General features: G+C 37.1%; 3 protein-coding genes and 1 long non-coding RNA gene across 6 annotated transcripts in view; 1 reads left to right on the top strand and 3 right to left on the bottom strand.

The window, feature by feature from the left end:
* The first annotated feature begins 325 nt into the window (after window positions 1-325).
* On the top strand, window positions 326-2,997 carry LOC104108036 (uncharacterized protein At2g39795, mitochondrial). Its single transcript, XM_009616988.4, has 3 exons — window positions 326-597; window positions 1,750-2,078; window positions 2,593-2,997. Exons 1-3 carry the CDS (start codon window positions 370-372, stop codon window positions 2,750-2,752), a joined length of 717 nt encoding a protein of 238 aa, XP_009615283.1. The 5' UTR covers window positions 326-369; the 3' UTR covers window positions 2,753-2,997.
* A 1,670-nt stretch (window positions 2,998-4,667) lies between these two features.
* LOC104108037 (Golgi SNAP receptor complex member 1-1-like) lies at window positions 4,668-8,886 on the bottom strand. 2 transcript variants are annotated; one of them, XR_011408822.1, is made up of 6 exons: window positions 8,390-8,570; window positions 7,553-7,783; window positions 5,815-5,982; window positions 5,574-5,687; window positions 5,376-5,476; window positions 4,668-4,954 (listed from the first exon to the last, which is right to left on the bottom strand). XR_011408822.1 is itself a non-coding variant. In XM_009616992.4 (5 exons), exons 1-5 carry the CDS (start codon window positions 8,426-8,428, stop codon window positions 4,841-4,843), a joined length of 666 nt encoding a protein of 221 aa, XP_009615287.1. In that variant the 5' UTR covers window positions 8,429-8,886; the 3' UTR covers window positions 4,668-4,840. The 2 variants fall into 2 exon arrangements, 1 of the variants encoding a protein (XP_009615287.1); XM_009616992.4 differs by lacking the exon at window positions 5,376-5,476 and having other exon boundaries at window positions 8,390-8,886.
* Window positions 6,125-7,546, bottom strand: LOC108947174 (uncharacterized). Its single transcript, XR_001971594.2, has 2 exons — window positions 7,199-7,546; window positions 6,125-7,085 (listed from the first exon to the last, which is right to left on the bottom strand). It is a non-coding gene; the product is annotated as an uncharacterized lncRNA (long non-coding RNA).
* Window positions 8,887-10,600: 1,714 nt separating the features above from the next.
* LOC104108038 (CHD3-type chromatin-remodeling factor PICKLE) overlaps window positions 10,601-19,337 on the bottom strand; it is a 31,604-nt gene continuing 22,867 nt past the window's right edge. For both annotated transcript variants that reach the window (XM_070177741.1, XM_070177742.1), the window contains exons 24-31: window positions 19,178-19,252; window positions 18,593-18,654; window positions 18,391-18,467; window positions 17,778-17,908; window positions 12,525-12,975; window positions 11,691-11,823; window positions 11,530-11,603; window positions 10,601-11,389 (exon numbers count right to left, since the gene is read on the bottom strand). In XM_070177741.1, coding sequence (XP_070033842.1) covers window positions 10,991-11,389; window positions 11,530-11,603; window positions 11,691-11,823; window positions 12,525-12,975; window positions 17,778-17,908; window positions 18,391-18,467; window positions 18,593-18,654; window positions 19,178-19,252 — 1,402 coding nt within the window. In that variant the 3' untranslated portion in view covers window positions 10,601-10,990. The remainder of the gene's footprint in view (window positions 11,390-11,529; window positions 11,604-11,690; window positions 11,824-12,524; window positions 12,976-17,777; window positions 17,909-18,390; window positions 18,468-18,592; window positions 18,655-19,177; window positions 19,253-19,337) is intronic.

The raw sequence follows: 19,337 nt of genomic DNA, 5'->3' as shown, positions 1-19,337 counted from the left end.
AGAAAATATACCTATTATACACTTTTTATTGACATGGCATGGGGTGTATAATACACCCAAAACTTCTGCCACTAGTCAACAATGACAAACCTAGCCCACTTTTGTAACGCTAAACCTCAACTATTAACAGATGACAAATTTGATTCATTTTGCAAAGTTCAAACAAACTTGGACCTTTCCTAATAAAAGAAAATTTACCTGAGAGGTCTTAGTATAAAACTTCATAACCTAGGAGGAGAAAAATGCAACCCCATCAAACTAGATAGGAGACTTTTGTAATACCCAAAAACTTGAATGGGCACCCTTATAATTCCATCTAAATAGCCTAAAAACCCCTCAAAACCTCTTCAAAATTTCAGCTAGGACTCTATGTTCATGGCGGCATTTCTTCGAGCATCTCGTAAATCACTTCTTTCGTTCTGCGGGATTCAATTTTCTCACGGCCAACACTCCTCTCTCAATTGTAGCAAATTCATCTGTCAATTTTCCAGGACTCACGCATCAGAGGCAACCCAAAAATCACCATTTGAATCAAACATACTCAGAATCCTTCGCAATGAAATCGAGTATCAGTCGGATTACGCCCCTCCCCACCCGGTAACTCTTCAACATCGCAGTTTATCTATTATAGGTTTCTGGAATATTTAGGCTAATTTTAGGGCAAGTATCCTACTTTTTTGGGTTTCTTAGTTATCACACAATATTCTTAAAACAACATTTTGGAAACATTTACATTAGGTTTGCAAGGGTACTTAAGTTTGGTTGAAGATTACAGGAGAGTGTAGTGAGGTTCAAATCCCAGTGGAAACAAAAAATACTAGGTGACTCGGTGGCTTGATACCTATGCTGGTGGGAGGTCGCAGGTACCCGTGTAATTAGTTGAGGTGCACAAGCTGGTCTGGACACTATCATCATAAAAGAAAATTGTAGGAGAGTGTAGTGATAAGTGTGAGACTTAAAGGATCCCCTTGTCCTGAAGACAAAAAATTGAATGGATGAATGGTACTGGTCCAAATGTAGTGAAATAGATATAGAGGAATCTATATAGCTGGCTCCAGCTAGTTTCGTATTATGGAAAAGTAACAGAGCACAAGAGAGAAATGAAGGAGATGTTCTTACTTCTTTCTTGAGAATAAGACTTGCATGTACAAAAGGCTTAGAGCAGCACCAAACTTGTAAATGCAACTACGGGGGTAGAATGGCCACTTTGATGTGCTTTTGGTTCTATAAGCTTGTCTATTTATGTGTTAGAATGTCTTCAGATAGGTGCATATCTTTGATATATCCAAGCTGCTTCCATCATCCGTGTGCTTGGATGTATGTCACGAGTCATGATAACGCAGATACAATTCACTAATCCTTATAGGAGAAATAAATTACTATAACTGTCTGGTCTTTTCTATGGTGTAATTGGTTGCTCCTTCAGTTGAATTGTTTATCAAGAAAGCAAAAAGATTCCTTTAATATGAACGGACTGCAGATCCTAATTTTTCCATCCTTTTGTTTATTGTAATCCAAAGAGAAAATGATAACTAGAACTAGAGAAATCATGTATTGAACCAATTTGCTTTTGCTCTGCAGTGATTAGTTATGCTTTAAGAATCTCTATTAGCTTACCTGTCTGTCGTTTTGTAGTTTGGATAGGCAAGTGTAAGATAGCTCTGATATTTCTAGAAGTCCTTTTAAATGTTCGACTATGATGATATTTGCACCCTATTGTTTCTCACATTTTATGTTGGATTTCTCCAGCCTGTGACGCAATTTAATACATTCATGGTTGAAGATCGGCCAGGCGAGCAGTGGATTACCTTGAGGAGAAAATTCGGCAGTGATGAACATATCAAAATCGAGGCAACGATGTTTGATGGATCTATTACTGTTCCAAAATCAAGTGATGAAAATATTGGGGAAGATGTGCGGCTTCACATAAGTGTGCTAGTTGACATATGGAAGGGTCAAGGTAATGAGTTCTTGGAGTTTGTCTGTTCAGCCTGGCCAAATTCCTTGGAAATTCAAAAAGTATACATTCTCAGAAACGATGGTTCTCCAGCTCAGCCTTATATGGTGCCCAATGTTAAGTATGAGACATCTTCTTACTTTATTATGTAGTGTATGTGCTATACTCAGACTGATCCATTTCACTCATTTAAAAAGGGAAAATCCAAAAAAAAAAAAAAAAGGAAGAAAAAGAGTTGAAATCTCTTTCTTTTTTCTTATTAGAGTTATTTTCTATCCAAATTTCTGCTTGCAAGGCCTTAAACATTCTTTTTCATGTTTATGCATAGCTATCAACTGTCTTGAATCAGATCATCCTGGTAGCCTGTTATACTCTTCTTTAGAAAATAAAACTAAAAGGGAGTCAGAAAGTTGTTTCTAAAGTTATTTTGGGTAACTGCTCTAGTATGAGAAGTGTGGACTATGTTGAATATCATATTATTGCACTTTTCTCTGGACATCCTCTACCTATGTCGAGCGAAATTTGCAGTAGAACTTCATTCTAATAAATTGTCTATGCTATTTATTTTGTTGCAGTTTCTTATGTTTGTGCATGACTTTTTGTTAATTTTATATATTTCTTTTGTGTCATTTCAGGGATTTGAACAGTGGCTTCCGAGATGGCCTAAATGAATTCCTAAAGACAAGAGGCATAAATGATGAACTTTCTTCATTCCTACATGAGTTTATGATGAATAAGGATAGAACTGAAGCAATTGAATGGTTAAGAAAAATCCAGTCTTTTATCGAAAATTAGACGCGTCTCTGCTCTCTTAAATTCTCAATAAAATTCATAGTATATTGTAGCTTATGATTAGCTTTGCGGGTCAATTGATTTTTTGGCTCTTTACAGACTTGTTTTTAGTTTTATGATCTTACCTTCTTTTTTTACATAGGAGATTTACTTTTGCACGTAAGAGATAGGCCAAATACATTTGTAGTACCTTAAAGCTGTCCTCACTTTTCACTTAAATACCCTATTTTAAGTCTGTTTCATTTGAACACTTCAACCATAAATCAAATGTCATTTAAACACAAAATTCATAAGTAGTCAACCATATAAGACGCGTGTAATTCACTCGCCAAAGTGACGAATTAAAAAGGGGACATGTGGATTTAACTTGGACAAATTAAAAAAAAAAAAAAAGCTTTTTAACTAGAACCTTATGTCACCCTTAGTCATCTTCCCCAAACCCCCTCCCCTCCTCCTTCCGTCTTCATCTGCCAAAAGGAAAAAACACATGTACCGTTTTTGGATTTTCATATTTGGGAAGGGAGAAATTTATGTCAATTTTTTTTTCTTTTTTGGGTTGAAAATCCCTTCTTTTAGCTAACTGAAGAAGAAAAAATCTGAGTTGAGAAAAAAGGGAAGAAACAAAAAAGAATTCGGCGATTCTAGCAACCACCGGCCATTGCTCATTTCCTTTCCTTCTTCATCTCTATTATTCTGTTTCGTTGTTATTATAACTGATAAAAGAGCAGAACTGAAAGAAGTGACCGGATATTTAATATTTCGACGACTACCGATGACATTTATCACCATTTCTGGTGTTCCATCGTTGTGGTATCGGAGATTCATTCGTATTCTGTCTATTACTGATTTCGTGGTTGGTATGTAAATGTTAAAACCTTGATAACATATTACTGTTGTTTGTCACCTCTTTGGACTTGGCCGGAGTTCTGACTTTTCCGGCGACCTCGTTCGTGTTCTGCTTGCCAAAGAATAGGAGAAAAAAGAAAGTGAAAAAAATAAAAAATAGAAATAATGATCTCTCACGCTCGGGAAAATAGTGTAATACACGCACTATGCCACATCATCAAATTGTGTTTAAATGAAACATTTGAGATATGGTTTGAGTGTTCAAATGAAACAGAATTAAAATAGAGTGTTTTAAGTGAAAAGTGATGACAATTTTAAGGAGTTGCCGATGTATTTGGCCTAAGAGATATGTCTTTTACACATAAGAGATCTAAAAAAATTATTTTCTTGAACTACAAATTATAAAGGGTCATGATGTACAAATAATAAATATTTTTTTGCATGAGATTTCTAGTCTTCTTCTGACTTTCGCATTTACCTGTGCATCAGTTAGAACCTTTTAGGCATAAACGATGGGGTTATGACTAGGTAATAAAGAAGATGAAAAAAGATGGACTCGAGTTTTTCCCTCCAGTGAGTCCAATGTGATTAGTTTAAAATAAGTTAAATGTATTATCTGCTTCAATTATCTGAAGAGTGGTTACAAATAAAATGGAATCGTCTATGTAACACCAAATTCTTTGATTGAAATTTTCAAATTGGGGCGGGGCGAATCCGTCTTGTCGCAAGAATATTCGAGGACAGGGTTTGACAATATCTCCTACATATAAAATAAAAAAAGGAAATGCCAATCTTTTCTGTGATAATCATTGCTATGAATATTGCCGGGCATTTACTCAGTATGCCCAGCAATAAAGTGGCATTGTCATTTACTCGCGACCACTCTTCAATTCCACTATTTCTACACTTACTATTTATTGCATTTGCTGATTTGATCCTTTCTTTACATTAAGCAAATTCCAAATAAACTGGTCTTCATTATCAATTACATGAACTACTCTATGCTGCTACAAAATATCCTCACTTTCACTCCCCAAAAAACGACAGACTCTGAATCATTTGACACTTAGAATTGGGAAAGTGTACAAGAGTAACCCCATGCATACAAAACCAATTCAATAAGTACCATCTTACACGTATAAAAATGAAACATTACAAAATTTACTGGGTGTGAATATACAATAGATACAGAAAGAGTAAAAACTCTGCTAAAAAACTCCATTAAGAAGTCCAAAATTATTGTTTTCATTTCGTCATCCAGTAAACCAAAATGAGAAACATGCATACCGAGGCAACTAATGAAAGAATGATAGTATCCATAGACTTTTTCTTCTTTATTGCAGAAAGAATATGATTAACCTGCAAAATTGTAGCAGAGCAAATATGAAAAAAATGAGATCAATTCCATCTGAAACAGAAGTTTCTGCAGATATTTAACAATATGATGCACTGACACTAATCAAGAGGTGCTTGTGCTGTGATCGCTTTGTAAAGAAGTGTTTCTAAAAGAAAAAGCTCTTTCAGTTTAGCGAAAATATATGTTGCTTACAAAATTACTTGTCTAACAAGTAATCCTAGAACTTGCGGAAGTCTAGAAGTACTTCAAACACTACTTGCTAAAGATTCAAAAGTACTTCACGTCGAAGATCACATTCCTCTTTTTTAATCTTATTTTATTTTATTTTTGTTGAGGTAATATCTGGGTAACTTGTGCGCACTTTGATTAATTCACTGGGGGAGCTATTACTGTAACAGCACAGACACAAACTGAGTATTGTACCTGGGATCTCCAGGTTGTTGCTCATAAGCCTCAACTACCAAGCAAAAGGAGATGACTTATCTGAATCAGATCAATGAAGCAGCTCGTGGCAAATGCTATCACTATTTAGTGTGAGAATTTTAAGCTCTCCTACTTCTGATCACCTCTAGATATTCAAGAAATGCATAAACGGGTGTCAAAAAGACATAGTTTTCTTACCGTTGGAAGGCGACTGCTGACATTGCTCAACTTTGAATTAATGCCACCAAATGTTGATCTTTGAAACATAAGTGTCTTTATTGTTTCTTGAGCTTGAGAAATCACACCATCCATCTATATCAAGAAGTCAGCAATTGAGCACAGCAATATGCACATCTACTGTAACACTTATGAAAACTCTTTGGACGACAACAGGGAAAATTAGCCACCATCAACATATCAAAGAAGCTTTGTAATTTACCTGTCCAGTACTCCTATGGAGGGAAGCACGTTCACTAAGGAGTGCTTGCTCATGAGACCCACTACCATCTTCCAGATCTAACCTGGTCCGATCGAACTCCCTAAAATCTTCAAGCAATGAAGCATGCTCTTTCTTAGCTCTGTAACTTGAACGGAGCCGATTAAACTCCTACAATCCAACAAGAGAAGCTCTTTTAATTATCAGTTACTTTATTTAATAAGAGGAAGTTTTAACAATCATGCTATTAGACATCAGATTGTCCATTGAGAAATGCAAACAAGCTGCTACTAGACAATACAGTGCATAGTCCTTTGAATACTGCATCTCTATAAGACGCATGATTCCATGATCAGATATTTTACTGATTCCCAATACCATGTTTGCAGACATTAAAATTTTCAACGTGCAAATTATCTGGTTTTGTTTGACAATGAAATCATTGTTCAACTTAATTTTCTTTCAATTTTGCTTATTGATTTAACTATTCAACAACTAAACAAAGAAGTTATGTGCTGTACGTACCCATCTGTGTGTGAGTGTGTGTATCGTAGGTTTAACTTACCAATGTATCAGAAGCTTTTGCATTCTCTGTATTACGCATGTTTTGCTTACATGGTGATATTATGCTTTCTTTCTTTAAACTCATAATATCATGATCTTATTACATCATTTTGCAAGTAGGAAAAGAAAGAATCAGTTGGGTTATTTCATGTGTAGACAAATAAGAATATCTGCCATCAAAGCATTTGAGACTAGGAGATGCCCAGGGATACACTTGAAGAGCAGACTTTTGGTAGGTCAAAAGTTAAACCTACTTCTGGATCAATCATCATTTACTCGCGGACCTTTCTGTTAGTTTCAGCAGTTCATTCTGGATCATCATTTACCCAAGGACCTTTCTGTTAGTTTCAACAGTTTTCCAGCGAGACAACTAAATATTTTCTCCATTCTCATAGTCAGCTTGCTGCAACTAGAAGTTGCCAAGAGAGTGTTCTAAGAGCATAACTTATTCTTCCCCTTAGTTCTCGCCATGACATGAAACTGCTTCTCAACATCAGCTTCCGACATTCGTTTCAATTTTGTATCCCATCAAATAGTCTTACCATTTTCAGCAAATTTATATTTTATACCATATCAACCAAGTTCATCTTGGAATTATTTGGCCCTTCAGATTGTTCAACTGCAACACACCATTAGCCCATACTCTATATCCAAGGTGGTTGTATGCGCCTATGCGGATTTGATGGCCATGAGAATACAGGCAAGGGCCACTGTCAGTGTTCCGAGAATAAATATTAAGTGAAAAAGGCCCCGCTATATATTACATTAATTTTCAAGAGCATGTTTGTCTTGGGAACTCCAAATATCTAGCTTCCCAACTTACCATAAAAAAATCCAGCTTCCTAACTTGTGCTGAGCTTCTAATAAGGCATCAACCTTTTTTATGACCGAAAATTCCATTCTTTCAGCTTCAAACTCGGGGATAGTGGGCCAACCTTTATACCTTACCATTCAAATGCCAGACTTAGTGCAACAGGAAGGTTTCAAACTCGTAACATGAGTCTATCATACATTATGCATTTTATTGCCTTTGAACCAAATGCATGAGGCAAGAAGACATTAACACTTTGCTTGGCACATAATTCCACTACCACAAAATTTGCATGGCTTGTCGTTGCAGTATCTCTATATAGCAGAATTGCACCAGGATCTATTAGGGGAAAAGAATTTAAAGTACCTGAAAAAGATCTTGAAGAATTTCTTGATGCCGAGTCAGTGTATGAGAAAAGATCTCAGATCCTCCAGATGAAACCCATGCTTGCATTTGTGAATTTACTTGTTGAAGCTGCTTGAGCAGCTGATCTATACTGGGTTCAAGATCGTTATCATTAGCATTACCAGTTTTGTTTGAAACGAACTTACGATATATATGCATCTGCTCATCCAGCTGAGCTTCAAGCTTCCTTGCCTAGTTGGATGTGTAAACCAGTATAAGAAAATTTTATTTATTAAAATATACGAGGAAGAAAAAGAAACAATTACAGATGAGATTTCAAGAAAAACTTCACCACATGACCAACAAGTCAATTTTCCTATTTGAACCTAAGCTGAATCAAGCAAATTGAAAGAGGATAATCTTGATTCCAGATGATCTAAGCCTACTAATATTGCTTTCTAGAATGGTTCCAGTGGCTATATTTATGATAATTCTGGTTTCTTGAGCCATGGTACATCTTGATTCTGCTATGGTATTGTCAGATCTGGTCCAATTATCCGAGTAGTTCTACCTCTAAATTGGATTTAAAAACCTAGGACAAACTGAGAGATCCATTCAATATCATCACTCAAATTCATAAATCAGCATCTCAAACTTTCAAAAATTGCATACCGACACTATATTTACAATATATTTCCAAATAGCCAAAAACAATACGAGAAATCTGATACATTTGGAAATACAATTGGAACGATACAGAAAAGATTGACATAGTATAGCACAAAAGGAGAATTGTCCGATTTTTTATTACATAGTTTTATACAAAAATAGAAAATCAATACGAAGGAATGTAGTAACCTGCTTTCGCAAGGAATCCCAAGAGGTAGGAGGATCCATGAGAAAGCGAGCAAGGAGGATCGAAGAATGTGGAGTGGAAGATTCTAGAATCCCTTTGTTTTTAAACAACTCTGCAAATATGAGAGAAGAAGAAGAAGAATGAGGACATTGAAATTTGGAGAAAACTTTAACCAATAGGTACTGTTTGGTGGGTGGGAGAGAGACGGTATAATTATTTTATGATTAATTAAACCGAATCATACGATTAAAATTATTTCATACTAAAAAGCTAAATTTTATGATACTTCCAGGTAAATATGCAATTCTACCTCCCGGAAACACATTCAAATTAGTCGGACCACGAGTTTCGAAACCGTCATGTTATTTTGTCACATACATAATTAGAAACAAAGATTATCTATATGGAAAAACAAATAATTTCACAATTTTATATGAAGCCGCCTAATACATAAGATAAATATTAGAGCAACATATTAACTTATTAAGTAGCTCACCTCAACTCAATCATCACTTAAGAGGCTATAGTTTATATTAGCTTCTCTAAGAAACTACTAGTGAGGGTGTGTCCGGGCTAAGCCCGAGCCCAATTGACATAGCTAAGGTGGTAAAGTTTTTTTTAATCATTTAGAGTTGCTTAGCAGTTAATTAAATAAAGTTGGTTGGAACATTTGAGGGATAAAGCATCTATAAAAGATCATAGTGAACCGTGAGTATAGTTGATCAAAGATAATTAGAAGTATGGTGATTTAAAACTTTTTGACTTTGTAATCAAATGCCACTATTTGCATGATCAAAATAGATATTCTCTCTTCACCCTTTTTTTTACAAAAAAAATTACTATATCCGGAGCAATTCTCTTGAAGTCAATTTGAGTTATAACATATTAATGCTTAATACAACCAAGTTTATTCAAAACTAATTAAACTTGATTAACCAATTTTTTTGCAAATGTAATATTTTAGTATATTTTGGACAAGAGGGGTTGCTCTGATGGTAAGCAACCTCCACTTCCAACCAAGAGGTTGTGAGTTCGAGTCACCCCAAGAGCAAGGTGGGGAGTTCTTGGAGGGAAGGATGCCGAGGGTCTATTGGAAACAGCATCTCTACCTCATGGTAGGGGTAAGGTCTGCGTACACACTACCCTCCCCAGACCCCACTAGTGGGATTATACTGGGTTGTTGTTGTTGTTGTTGTTGTAATATTTTAGTATATCAAGACAAATATAAAGATTTTAAGTTACAATACTTCTATTATCAAATTTACTATTTAATATCACTTTAGTGAAAAAAAATTAAATTGCCTTCATAAAATTATGCTCAGATATATCTAGATGGTGATAATTAAAAGACTTAATTTAATTACTAATCTAACTTAACAAAGATAAAATTATATTTAAAAAAACTACAAAAAAATACATTAAGAAAATTATCAAAATAATGTTGCAAACGTATTCCTGAATTGATCATACTAAGAATTTTTGTAAAGTTGTTTTCTCTTAAAGTTTCTTTTTTTCTTTCAAACAGAGTATTTTTTTCCTTATTTTTATTGAAATTGTTTTCACAAAGTCCTTTTGTGAAGTTGAAATGCACATTTAGTCGGCACAAAGTCATGTTATTCAAGTGGGATTCAAAATCAAAGCTAACTCAAGATTTTAGTGTTACTCCATTTCACCGTAATTACATAGATACCTTTATGACCCAAATAGTAACCGGATGCAGCCCTCTTTGTAACCGGAGGCCGCTCAAATTCCCGCTTATTAATAGTTGAAAAATAAAGAATAATTGCACTTCCACCATACTAGATAATTTTGTATAATCGGGTATTATTGATCCTTATTTCGTTATCAAGAAAGATGAGTAGGTTAGTCTCACGTGTTCACGCACGGAGAGGACCGACAGTCTACCTTAATGCAAGATGATTGTAATAACTTTTATGTCGACATTGCTCAACGATGAATAATTTCTTTGTCACGTATTAGTTTACAACTATTGTATAATGTTCTTTCAACTTAACTTTTATATTTCTCATAATTTGCATCGAGAAACAAAAGAAAATTTAGTATTTAAAAGAAAACAATCTATTAGAAAGAGTTCAAGTGACTTGGCTTGTGCCCTCATTTGAAAGTAATATGCAGTAGCTTCACTGATGAATGTGGCTATAGATGTCAAGATCAAGAAATCCAAGCAAAGTTTTTTTTTTTCAAGTACGAAATTTTCAGTCAAATGTAGTATTGCTAAATAATGTGTATAATATATGAAACTGACTCGCATTACATGTAAGGTTACAATACTTAAGTTACAATATTACAACATGTCCATTGATACATGGGATGCTGACAATTCAATCCTTTCATAATCAACAATTAAAGAGGCTAATATCTGTTGTTTGAACCAGTTAAGTACGAGAATGTCTTCACGTTTCAAAGTGAGTTCTTGACCAGTGGGACAAACAATTTTTTTAAAAAAAAAAAAAAAAAAAAGGAAAACAGTCATTTCCCCTTGGCTTGGTCATCATTCTATGATGGTTAATGAGAAGCTTGTTAGTTTCCCTATATAATTTACTTTCACTTAATGAATGGAACGCCTCGAAAACCCGTTTGTTTCATTCTGTTGTATCCATGGCAACATTGGTGGTGCTAACATCAGTATCATCCTGCTTATCCACCATCTTTATATCAGTATCTCCATTTGCTATACTGCAGTGTTTTATTTCCCCTGAAGGAATAACATTGCGGAGCATATTGCTTTCTGCTATGCTTGGAGCTGTTAAATTGCTAGTACTCACTCGACTGGGTTTTCCACCTTCAGGTTTCCAATCTTCTTGAAGTTCTCTCCTTTCAAAAATAGAAGGATTCTGATGTTTTGAAGAAAGAACTCGATTCATCTCTTGAAAAAAGGCCTCCAGTGGGAGGAGGTTCTTTCTCATTTCCAAACTAGCTGGCTGACCTGCTACATATGTATTAAATGAATCTTGGCCATTTTCAGAAAGTACCTTGCACATCTGCAAAACAAATAAAAAGGCATAAAATATCTATGAAACCCTTGCTACAAAAATATGTTCTATTGACTTATTCTCGCAAATACGCATCAAATCATGCACGAGTTGAAGTCCTAAAATATGTTCGGTAGCAGAATACTCACCTTGTTGTAAAGCTGAGCAACACTCAAACGATCCGCTTCACCATCACAAGCAACTTCAGAGATTCCCTGTGGAGCTGCATTCAGAATACATGGGATGCCAGTCAGTAGCTTTACTACTACACACAGTAGAGACGCTTCAAGCACCGACTGGCTATACTTACAAATTGCAATAAGTTTTGGGAAATTATCATTCGTTCCAGTATCAGCTGCATCAACACTCCGACTTGGTTCGTCTACAGTCTTGGTCTCACACTCTCTCTCTTTCCCAGGCAATTCATGTGGTTTTCCATAACCCTGAAGAAAGCACATGGATATAAATAAACCACATGAAATCCTCAAAATGATCAAATCAACCAATGGAGCTGCAAAACCAAGCTCTTAAAACATAAAACACATAGGAACAAAATGAGAAACAACAATCATAAGACATGAAAATGAGCAAGTCAAATCAGAACAAAGGGCAAAAGCTGTCCCCAACGAGAAAACAAAGACCAAGTAACATATGACATTCTATCCGTGTAAGTTCACTAAGAAAGTCCACAGATAGTAACTTCTGAACACGACAAAGGTTCTTTCTCGAGAGAACAAAAATTTCCCCAAGCTCTATTAATCATAGAGAAACCTCGCCTTCTATACAGTTCAAAACACCACAAGGTTACACAATCAATGGTTAAAAACTAGCATGAACATGAAGTTCCATACAAGGCTAACCTGCTAACATGGCATGACAACAGAAATACACCTAGAGACTACAGGACCCCACTCAAACCAGGCTCATAGTTCTATGGCTCTTAAGGAGCGTAACACTAGATCTGCAATTCTCAGTTTTTCTTCTGAGATGACGTGACACCAGGAGGAGAAAAAAAGAAAGAAGAAGAGAAGAAGCCGGGTTCGCCATTACCCTCTTTGGAAACACATTCATGACCGATGGACTTCCAAGTATAATCTAATGAACTCCAACATCACATATTTTTGAACATTTAAAGATGACTTACAACAACTTCTCTCTGATACTCAGCATTAATTGCATTCTCGAGAAGCATCACCCGTTTCCTTATAAATTCAACTTGTCTTCTCTGCATTTCTCTAAAATGATATAACAAAGAAGAATCTTGGTGAAGTTGTGTTCTGTTTGAAGGATCGCTTGTGCCATGTGAGACTTCATGGGTACTCCCATCAGCATCCTTCACCTGATTCCCAACCGTTCCAGCATTAGCTGTATTTACACCATTTGGTGCTTGATAGACTCCTGGAGCAGAAACTTGTGCTTGTGAAACCCCTGAAGCGGGAAGCGCTTGAGAAGCTCCAGGAGCAGGAGGAACTTGTGGCTGAGAAGTTCCAGACACGGGTAAACTTATAGAAGGAAGATTCAACTCTTTACAGACAACTTCTTGGATTCTCAACTCTTTGTCATCAATAATAGCTTGCCATCTTCCATAACCATGCCTGAAAAACATAGAGCCAAGATTAAAAACCTCCAGAAGTAAGCAATTTGTGCACAGTAATAGAACTAATATTGGGCTACTGTCCTGGAAATTTCAAGGAAAGGCACAATGAAAAAGTGCAGCACACTATTTACACAAACAACTTGCACTTCAAGGAAAAAAGTTCAGGGTGATGGCTGATATACTGATAACACACAACACCGGCATATAAACTAGATGAATAAACAACGAACATGGCTACATAAGATTCCAGTCATTAAAGAGAGACATTGTAGCAATCTCTTATTGTTTAACAACTTTCCACGTGGAGCATAAGTAGATCACAGGAAATTCTTTTCACTTGGAGCGGCCAGTATTAGGATCATGTTAATTGATTACTGATACTGCACTAACCTTGTCCTCATTAGAGTTCTTCCTGGGAAATTCTAGGTAAAGTTTGCTTGACAAGGAAGCTTGAACAACCAAACATATTGAAATTAGTGATAACTGTGTTTGAAATACTAGTTGAAAATGTGTGAAAATTCAAACATAATATTTGAAAAGGCATCAAAACCAATATGTTATTTTGGTACTTCCTCTGTCCTAAATTCCGTACCAAACATTAATTTTCTGCGCGCCTCAAATGTCCAGTTTCTTAGAAATAAAATTTCAACTCTCTTGATCCAAACTGATGGTGGATCGAGGGTACCGCACATACTCACTTATGTTTTTTTTTTTTTAATAAGGTAAATTGTATTAATCAAAAGGGAGAGAACTCCCGTATACACGGAGTATACCAAAACATAGAGAATTTACATCAGAACATGATTCTCTACAAAAGACGCCCAATCTTCTATACAAGTAGGGGCTAAATGAGTGCATCAAAAAGCGATAAAAAATAAAAAACTATTCTTAAGATGTGAAAAAGGAGACTCAATCTCTCAAAAGCTCTCCTATTTCTCTCCCCCCATACTATCCGCATGAGAGCTAACGGGACGAACTTCCACTTTCTTCTTCTACGGAAACCGGCCCAGCTATATAACATTTCCTTTACAGTGCTTAGCATCACCCGTTGAACACCAAAAAGATTCAGGATTGCCCTCCACAAAGCAGAGGACACAGGGCAATGCAACAAAAGATGATTAACTTCTTCCCCTGAGCTTTTACACATGTAGCACCAACTAACAAGTGTAATTCCTCTCTTTCGGAGATTTTCAGCAGTCAAGATCACTCCCCTCGCCGCTAGCCATGCAAAAAAGCACACCTTCGTGGGCACCATAGGAATCCAGATCGAGGAGTACGGAAAAGTGGTCTCCTCTCTCACCAACATACTCTGGTAAAAGGACTTTACGGTGAACAAACCATCGCCACGCAAGCCCCATCTCCAAGAGTCGCAGGATGGCTGGGGCCTGTCTTGCCCATATAGCAGTGCCAACAAATCTTGGAGCTCCGCAATCTCCCAATCTTGCATGTTCCTTTTGAATGAGAGGTCCCATATTACCCCACTTCATGCTCCTTACGAATCTGTTGGACCATCAGTTCCTTCTGTTTTGAAACTCTGAAGACATAGGGGAAGGAGACCCTCAGAGTATCCTCTCCACACCACCTATAATTCCAAAAGCTGATTCTCCTTCCATTTCCCACCCTGTAAATGATGTTGCCACTGAATGCTTCCCAATTCTTCATGATGCTCCTCCACATGCCACACCCGAAAGGTGTTACTTTTCTACTATGACCTCCCTCCATAGAGCACGCTCTTCTACCCCGAATCTCTACAGCCACTTCCTCATTAAAACTCTGTTAAATACCCTAAGATCTTTCACTCCAAGTCCACCCCACTTCTTTGGGGAAGTGACTGTCTGCCAATTCACTGGATGAAACTTTCTAGTTCCATCCGCCGCATCCCAAAGAAAGTTCCTTTGAAGTCGCTCCAGTTATTTTGTGATGCTCACCGGTGCTTGCAACAGGGATAAGTAATAGGTGGGCATACTTGATAAAGTGCTTTTGATAAGTACTTCCTTACCTCCTTTTGACAAATACCGTTTCTGCCAGCCTGCTAATCTTTTTTCAACCCGCTCGATCACTGGATTCCAAACCGTAGTATCCTTATATGAAGCGCCCAATGGGTAAGTAGTGGGAAGGGAGCCCACCTTGCTTCTGAGAACATAAGACAAGGCATCAATATTAGCAACTTCACCTACCGGGAAAATCTCACACTTGCCGATGTTGATTTTGAGTCCTGATACTAACTGAAACTACTGCAGGACCTGCTTCAGGTAGGTCAACTGATCCATATCGGCATCACAGAAAACCAGTGTGTCATCCGCAAAAAGCAAATGTGAGACTCTCCGGGCACTGAGCACCCCAATCGGAGCTGAGAATCCTCTCAAGAAGCCTCCGCCCACCGCACGATCCATCAATTTGCTCAGAACATCCATCACTAGAATGAATAACATGGGGGATAGGGGGTCACCTTGCCTGAGACTCCTGGAACTGCCAAAGAAACCACACGGGCTACCATTAACCAGGACAGAGAATCTGACTGAGGAAATGCAGAACTTGATCCATCCTCTCCATCTTGCCCCAAACCCCATCCGCATCATAATGAAGTCCAGGAACTCCCAATTGACATGGTCGAAAGCCTTCTCAAGGTCCAACTTGCATAGTAAGCTGAGTTCTCTATTTTTCCTTCTGGAGTCTACAAGTTCATTTGCCACCAAAGCAGCATCCAGGATCTGCCTACCTTCCACAAACGCATTCTGGGAGGACGAAACAGTCATGTCAAGAACCTTCTTAAGTCTGTTGGAAAACACTTTAGAAATAATCTTGTAAATGCTCCCCACGAGACTAATAGGCATGTAGTCTCCGATACAAGATGCACCTTCTTTCTTAGGCACAATAGTAATAAAGGAAGCATTGATACTTCTCTCGAAAACACCATTCACATGGAAGTATTCAATGGCTCCCATCAACCCCCCCTTGATGGTGTCCCAAAAGAGCTGAAAGAAAGCCAAGGAGAAACCATCAGGCTCGGGGGCCTTATCACCAGCACAACTCGACACAGCCTCATGCACCTCCTCCTCCTCGAAAACCCTTTCTAACCACTCGCTGTCCCCCTCCCCTATATGGTTGAACTCTATTCCCCCCAAAGTCGGCCTCCAACTAACTTCCTCTTTATATAAGTTCTCATAAAACCCCGCTATCGCCACTTTTACCTCCTCCTCTCCCTCAATCCTCGCCCCATCCACAACTAAGGACTCTATGAAGTTTCTCCTTCGATTTGCAACCGCCACCCTATGAAAAAACTTGGTATTCGAATCCCCCTCATTTAACCTCACTTATGTTTATACAGCCAATAAGTTTGAGAAGGGTAATTTAGTTGAGGAAAAAAGCGTCATAAGTTTCTTTTTGTTGACATTTTAAATGACAAAGACGGATTGTCATAGTAAAAGCTAAAAACTTAAAGTCACATAAATTTGGGAAACAGGCCCCAGTCTTCTAGTGACTCATGGAAATGGGAGTTGAGGAGTGATGGATTGTTCACAGTCAAGTCCTTGTACCAGAGGTTGTTGGTGAGGGAGGAGGCTCTTTTCCCACACTCATCGATCTGGATTCCTAGGGCACTTACGAAGGTGTACTTTTTCGCATGGTTGGCAGCGAGGGGAGCGATTTTGACAGCTGACAACCTGAGGAGGAGAGGTATTACACACATTAGCTGGTGCTATATGTGCAAATGCTCGGGGGAAGAAGTTGATCATCTTTTGTTGCATTGTTCTGTCATCGGGCTTGTGGAGGGTAATCCTGAATTTTTTTGGTATTCAATGGGTGATGCCAAGCACCGTTAGAGACATGTTACATAGTTGGGCCGGCTTTCGTAGGAGAAGAAGACAAAAGGCTTGGAAGTTTTCTCCGTTAGCACTCATGTGGATCGTTGGGGGGAGAGAAATAGGATAGCGTTTGAGGGGATTGAAAATAATTTTGCACATTTAAGGAATAGTCTTTTATCTTTGATTGCTTTTTGGTGCACTCATGTAGCCCCTACTTATATAGAAGATTGGGTGTCTTTTGTAGAGAATCATGTTTTGATGTAGTTTCTCTACCTTTTGGTATACCTCTTGTATACGGGAGTTTTTCCCTTTTATTAATACCATTTACCTTATAAAAAAAAACATAAATTTGGGAAATGCAATACATTGACAACCTTTTCTCTTGGTAAAGAATATTATTCCTTGATGGATAAGAAAAGTAACACTTCAATTTAGGATAAAAAAAAATAAAATGACGAAGAAATAGTATACAGTGCAAAAGGAGATAGAAACCATATTTTCACCCTTTTGGACATTTTTCTCTTTTTAGTTCCAAAAAATCAAAGGAGTAAAGTATGACTTCAAATGTTCACTCAGTAGGTACTAAATAGTAATACATATTTTACATCTTAAAATTTTCATTTAAGTCAAACATTAACATTCAACTTAGATTGGAAGTAGTAGTATTCTACAATTAATTAGAATTTAGTGCAATATTAGCATGTAGAGAAAGGGGTCAGGTAGTTGGGATAGATGAACTGAGGTCAATTAAGATGTATAAACTCAATCGAGGAGAGATCCACCATCTACTACAAGTTCTCAGCTTTTCATGTCAATCTGGAATTACATCTCCTGTTTCTGGGTTCATGGTCAACCACTACCTGCAAAAGGGTGACTAACCCATGTGCTTGCTTTTCTTTCTAAAGGACAATTGCACATCTAAAATGGTGCATAAATTTCTTACTCATTACGTAAATCAGAAAAAAAAAGAAAAAGATATGAAAAAAAGACTACATACTTTAGTACTGCTCGTAGTAGCAGCAAATCATGCTCTTCCCTCCAAACTCGTCCGCCTTTTAATGCAGGAAACCAAGATACAATGTCCTTGGCAAAAAGAGGACCATTTGTCTCTTCCGAAGAAGCCTTCACCTGAAACAACAGAAATTATTGGTGAAATTTTAATGACTAGCCTACATTTAGAACAGTGGCTTATGGAAGTATACTTTTGTCATTGACGAGGGTATCAGAGATCACTGGAAAAAGTTAGTAGTAGCAAAACTATATATGAAATCCATGCATAAACTGCATATATAACTAGTTTACTGATACAAGACATTATGGGTATACTTCATCACTATACAAGTGGTACCACTTTCTTGTTGCAAACAATTTGCCTTTACCTATTAAAAAAACTTCTCTCAAATGCATGCCGCATCTTAAAATTTACCGCAAAAATAAGCACGTAATCCACATTAAGGCAATATAGTCCTATCATAGATCAAATGAAGCACCAGGAAAGTAGGGACAGTTTGCAAAGTTATACTGCAATAAAAGTTGTTCAAAGCTGAAACAGCATCTACCAACAGCCACCAACCTTGATATCCAGCAAGTTATCTGATTTAAAATTTTACCTTGTCCCTTATAAGAAGCAAAACTGCAATCCTCAGAAGCACATCTTGTATTCTTAATCCTTCTTTTGGAACCCCATCTGCAATCCAAATGTTTAAATGTTTTTACCCAATTGGTGAGCAGAAAGAGGGAGAGAGAAACTAAAGCAGTAAAGCAGATAAATAAGAGCTTCACAAAGCAAGACGTTAAGAATAAGTCTTTCACCTGTAAATGTTGGTGATTCGGTGATATCTTCAGCTATGTGAGACAAAAACAGATTTCCATAACTGTACGACAGATGTTAGTTTCAATGAATTGTTCTCCATACCACATAAATCAAGTGCAGCCACTAAATCAATCTAAAGTGGGGGAAATACAACAGTAGGAATTTGTCAAATAATACCATATGATCAACCACAATATATGAGAAGTCGTCAGCTGCAACTAACAGAGAATCAAATTTAAGTTCATTTGGCACCAATATCTTGCAATAACAGAAATAGCATCGCTGTGCACAACACCTCGGTGATTCAGTAGGCACGGTCAATACAAGAGGAGACCAGGAAGATCAGTGAAGAGCCACTTTTATGAAAGTCATGAGATCTCTTCTCTTTCATTTTATAAATTTTTGCAATCATGATTACAAGGCATGTGATGTATTCTTCACTAAAAACCCTTTTAGCAGAGACATAGCTACAGAAAAAATTTAGTTAACACATTAACGGCAGTCCATTTCTTTTATCAGGATGCCAGCAGCCAATGATAGAGAATTGAAGAATATACAAAATCAAAGTTGATATCTCTACGTACTCTCTTATTTCTTCATAAGTTTTCTGCTTAAGTCGTGGTGTGAATTCTGCCCAGTCATAGTCACCAACTCCAAATCTGTAAAGATGATATAGTATTTCAATACATTCATGTTTTTGAGTGCACAACAGAGAAATAACAAAGAACTGAAAGGAAGATAGCA

Source organism: Nicotiana tomentosiformis, chromosome 6, assembly GCF_000390325.3.
Source record: "Nicotiana tomentosiformis chromosome 6, ASM39032v3, whole genome shotgun sequence".
Classification (NCBI taxonomy): domain Eukaryota; kingdom Viridiplantae; phylum Streptophyta; class Magnoliopsida; order Solanales; family Solanaceae; genus Nicotiana; species Nicotiana tomentosiformis.
The sequence above is the reverse complement of the archived record's forward strand: the minus strand, read 5'-3'. Positions and strand labels throughout refer to the sequence as shown.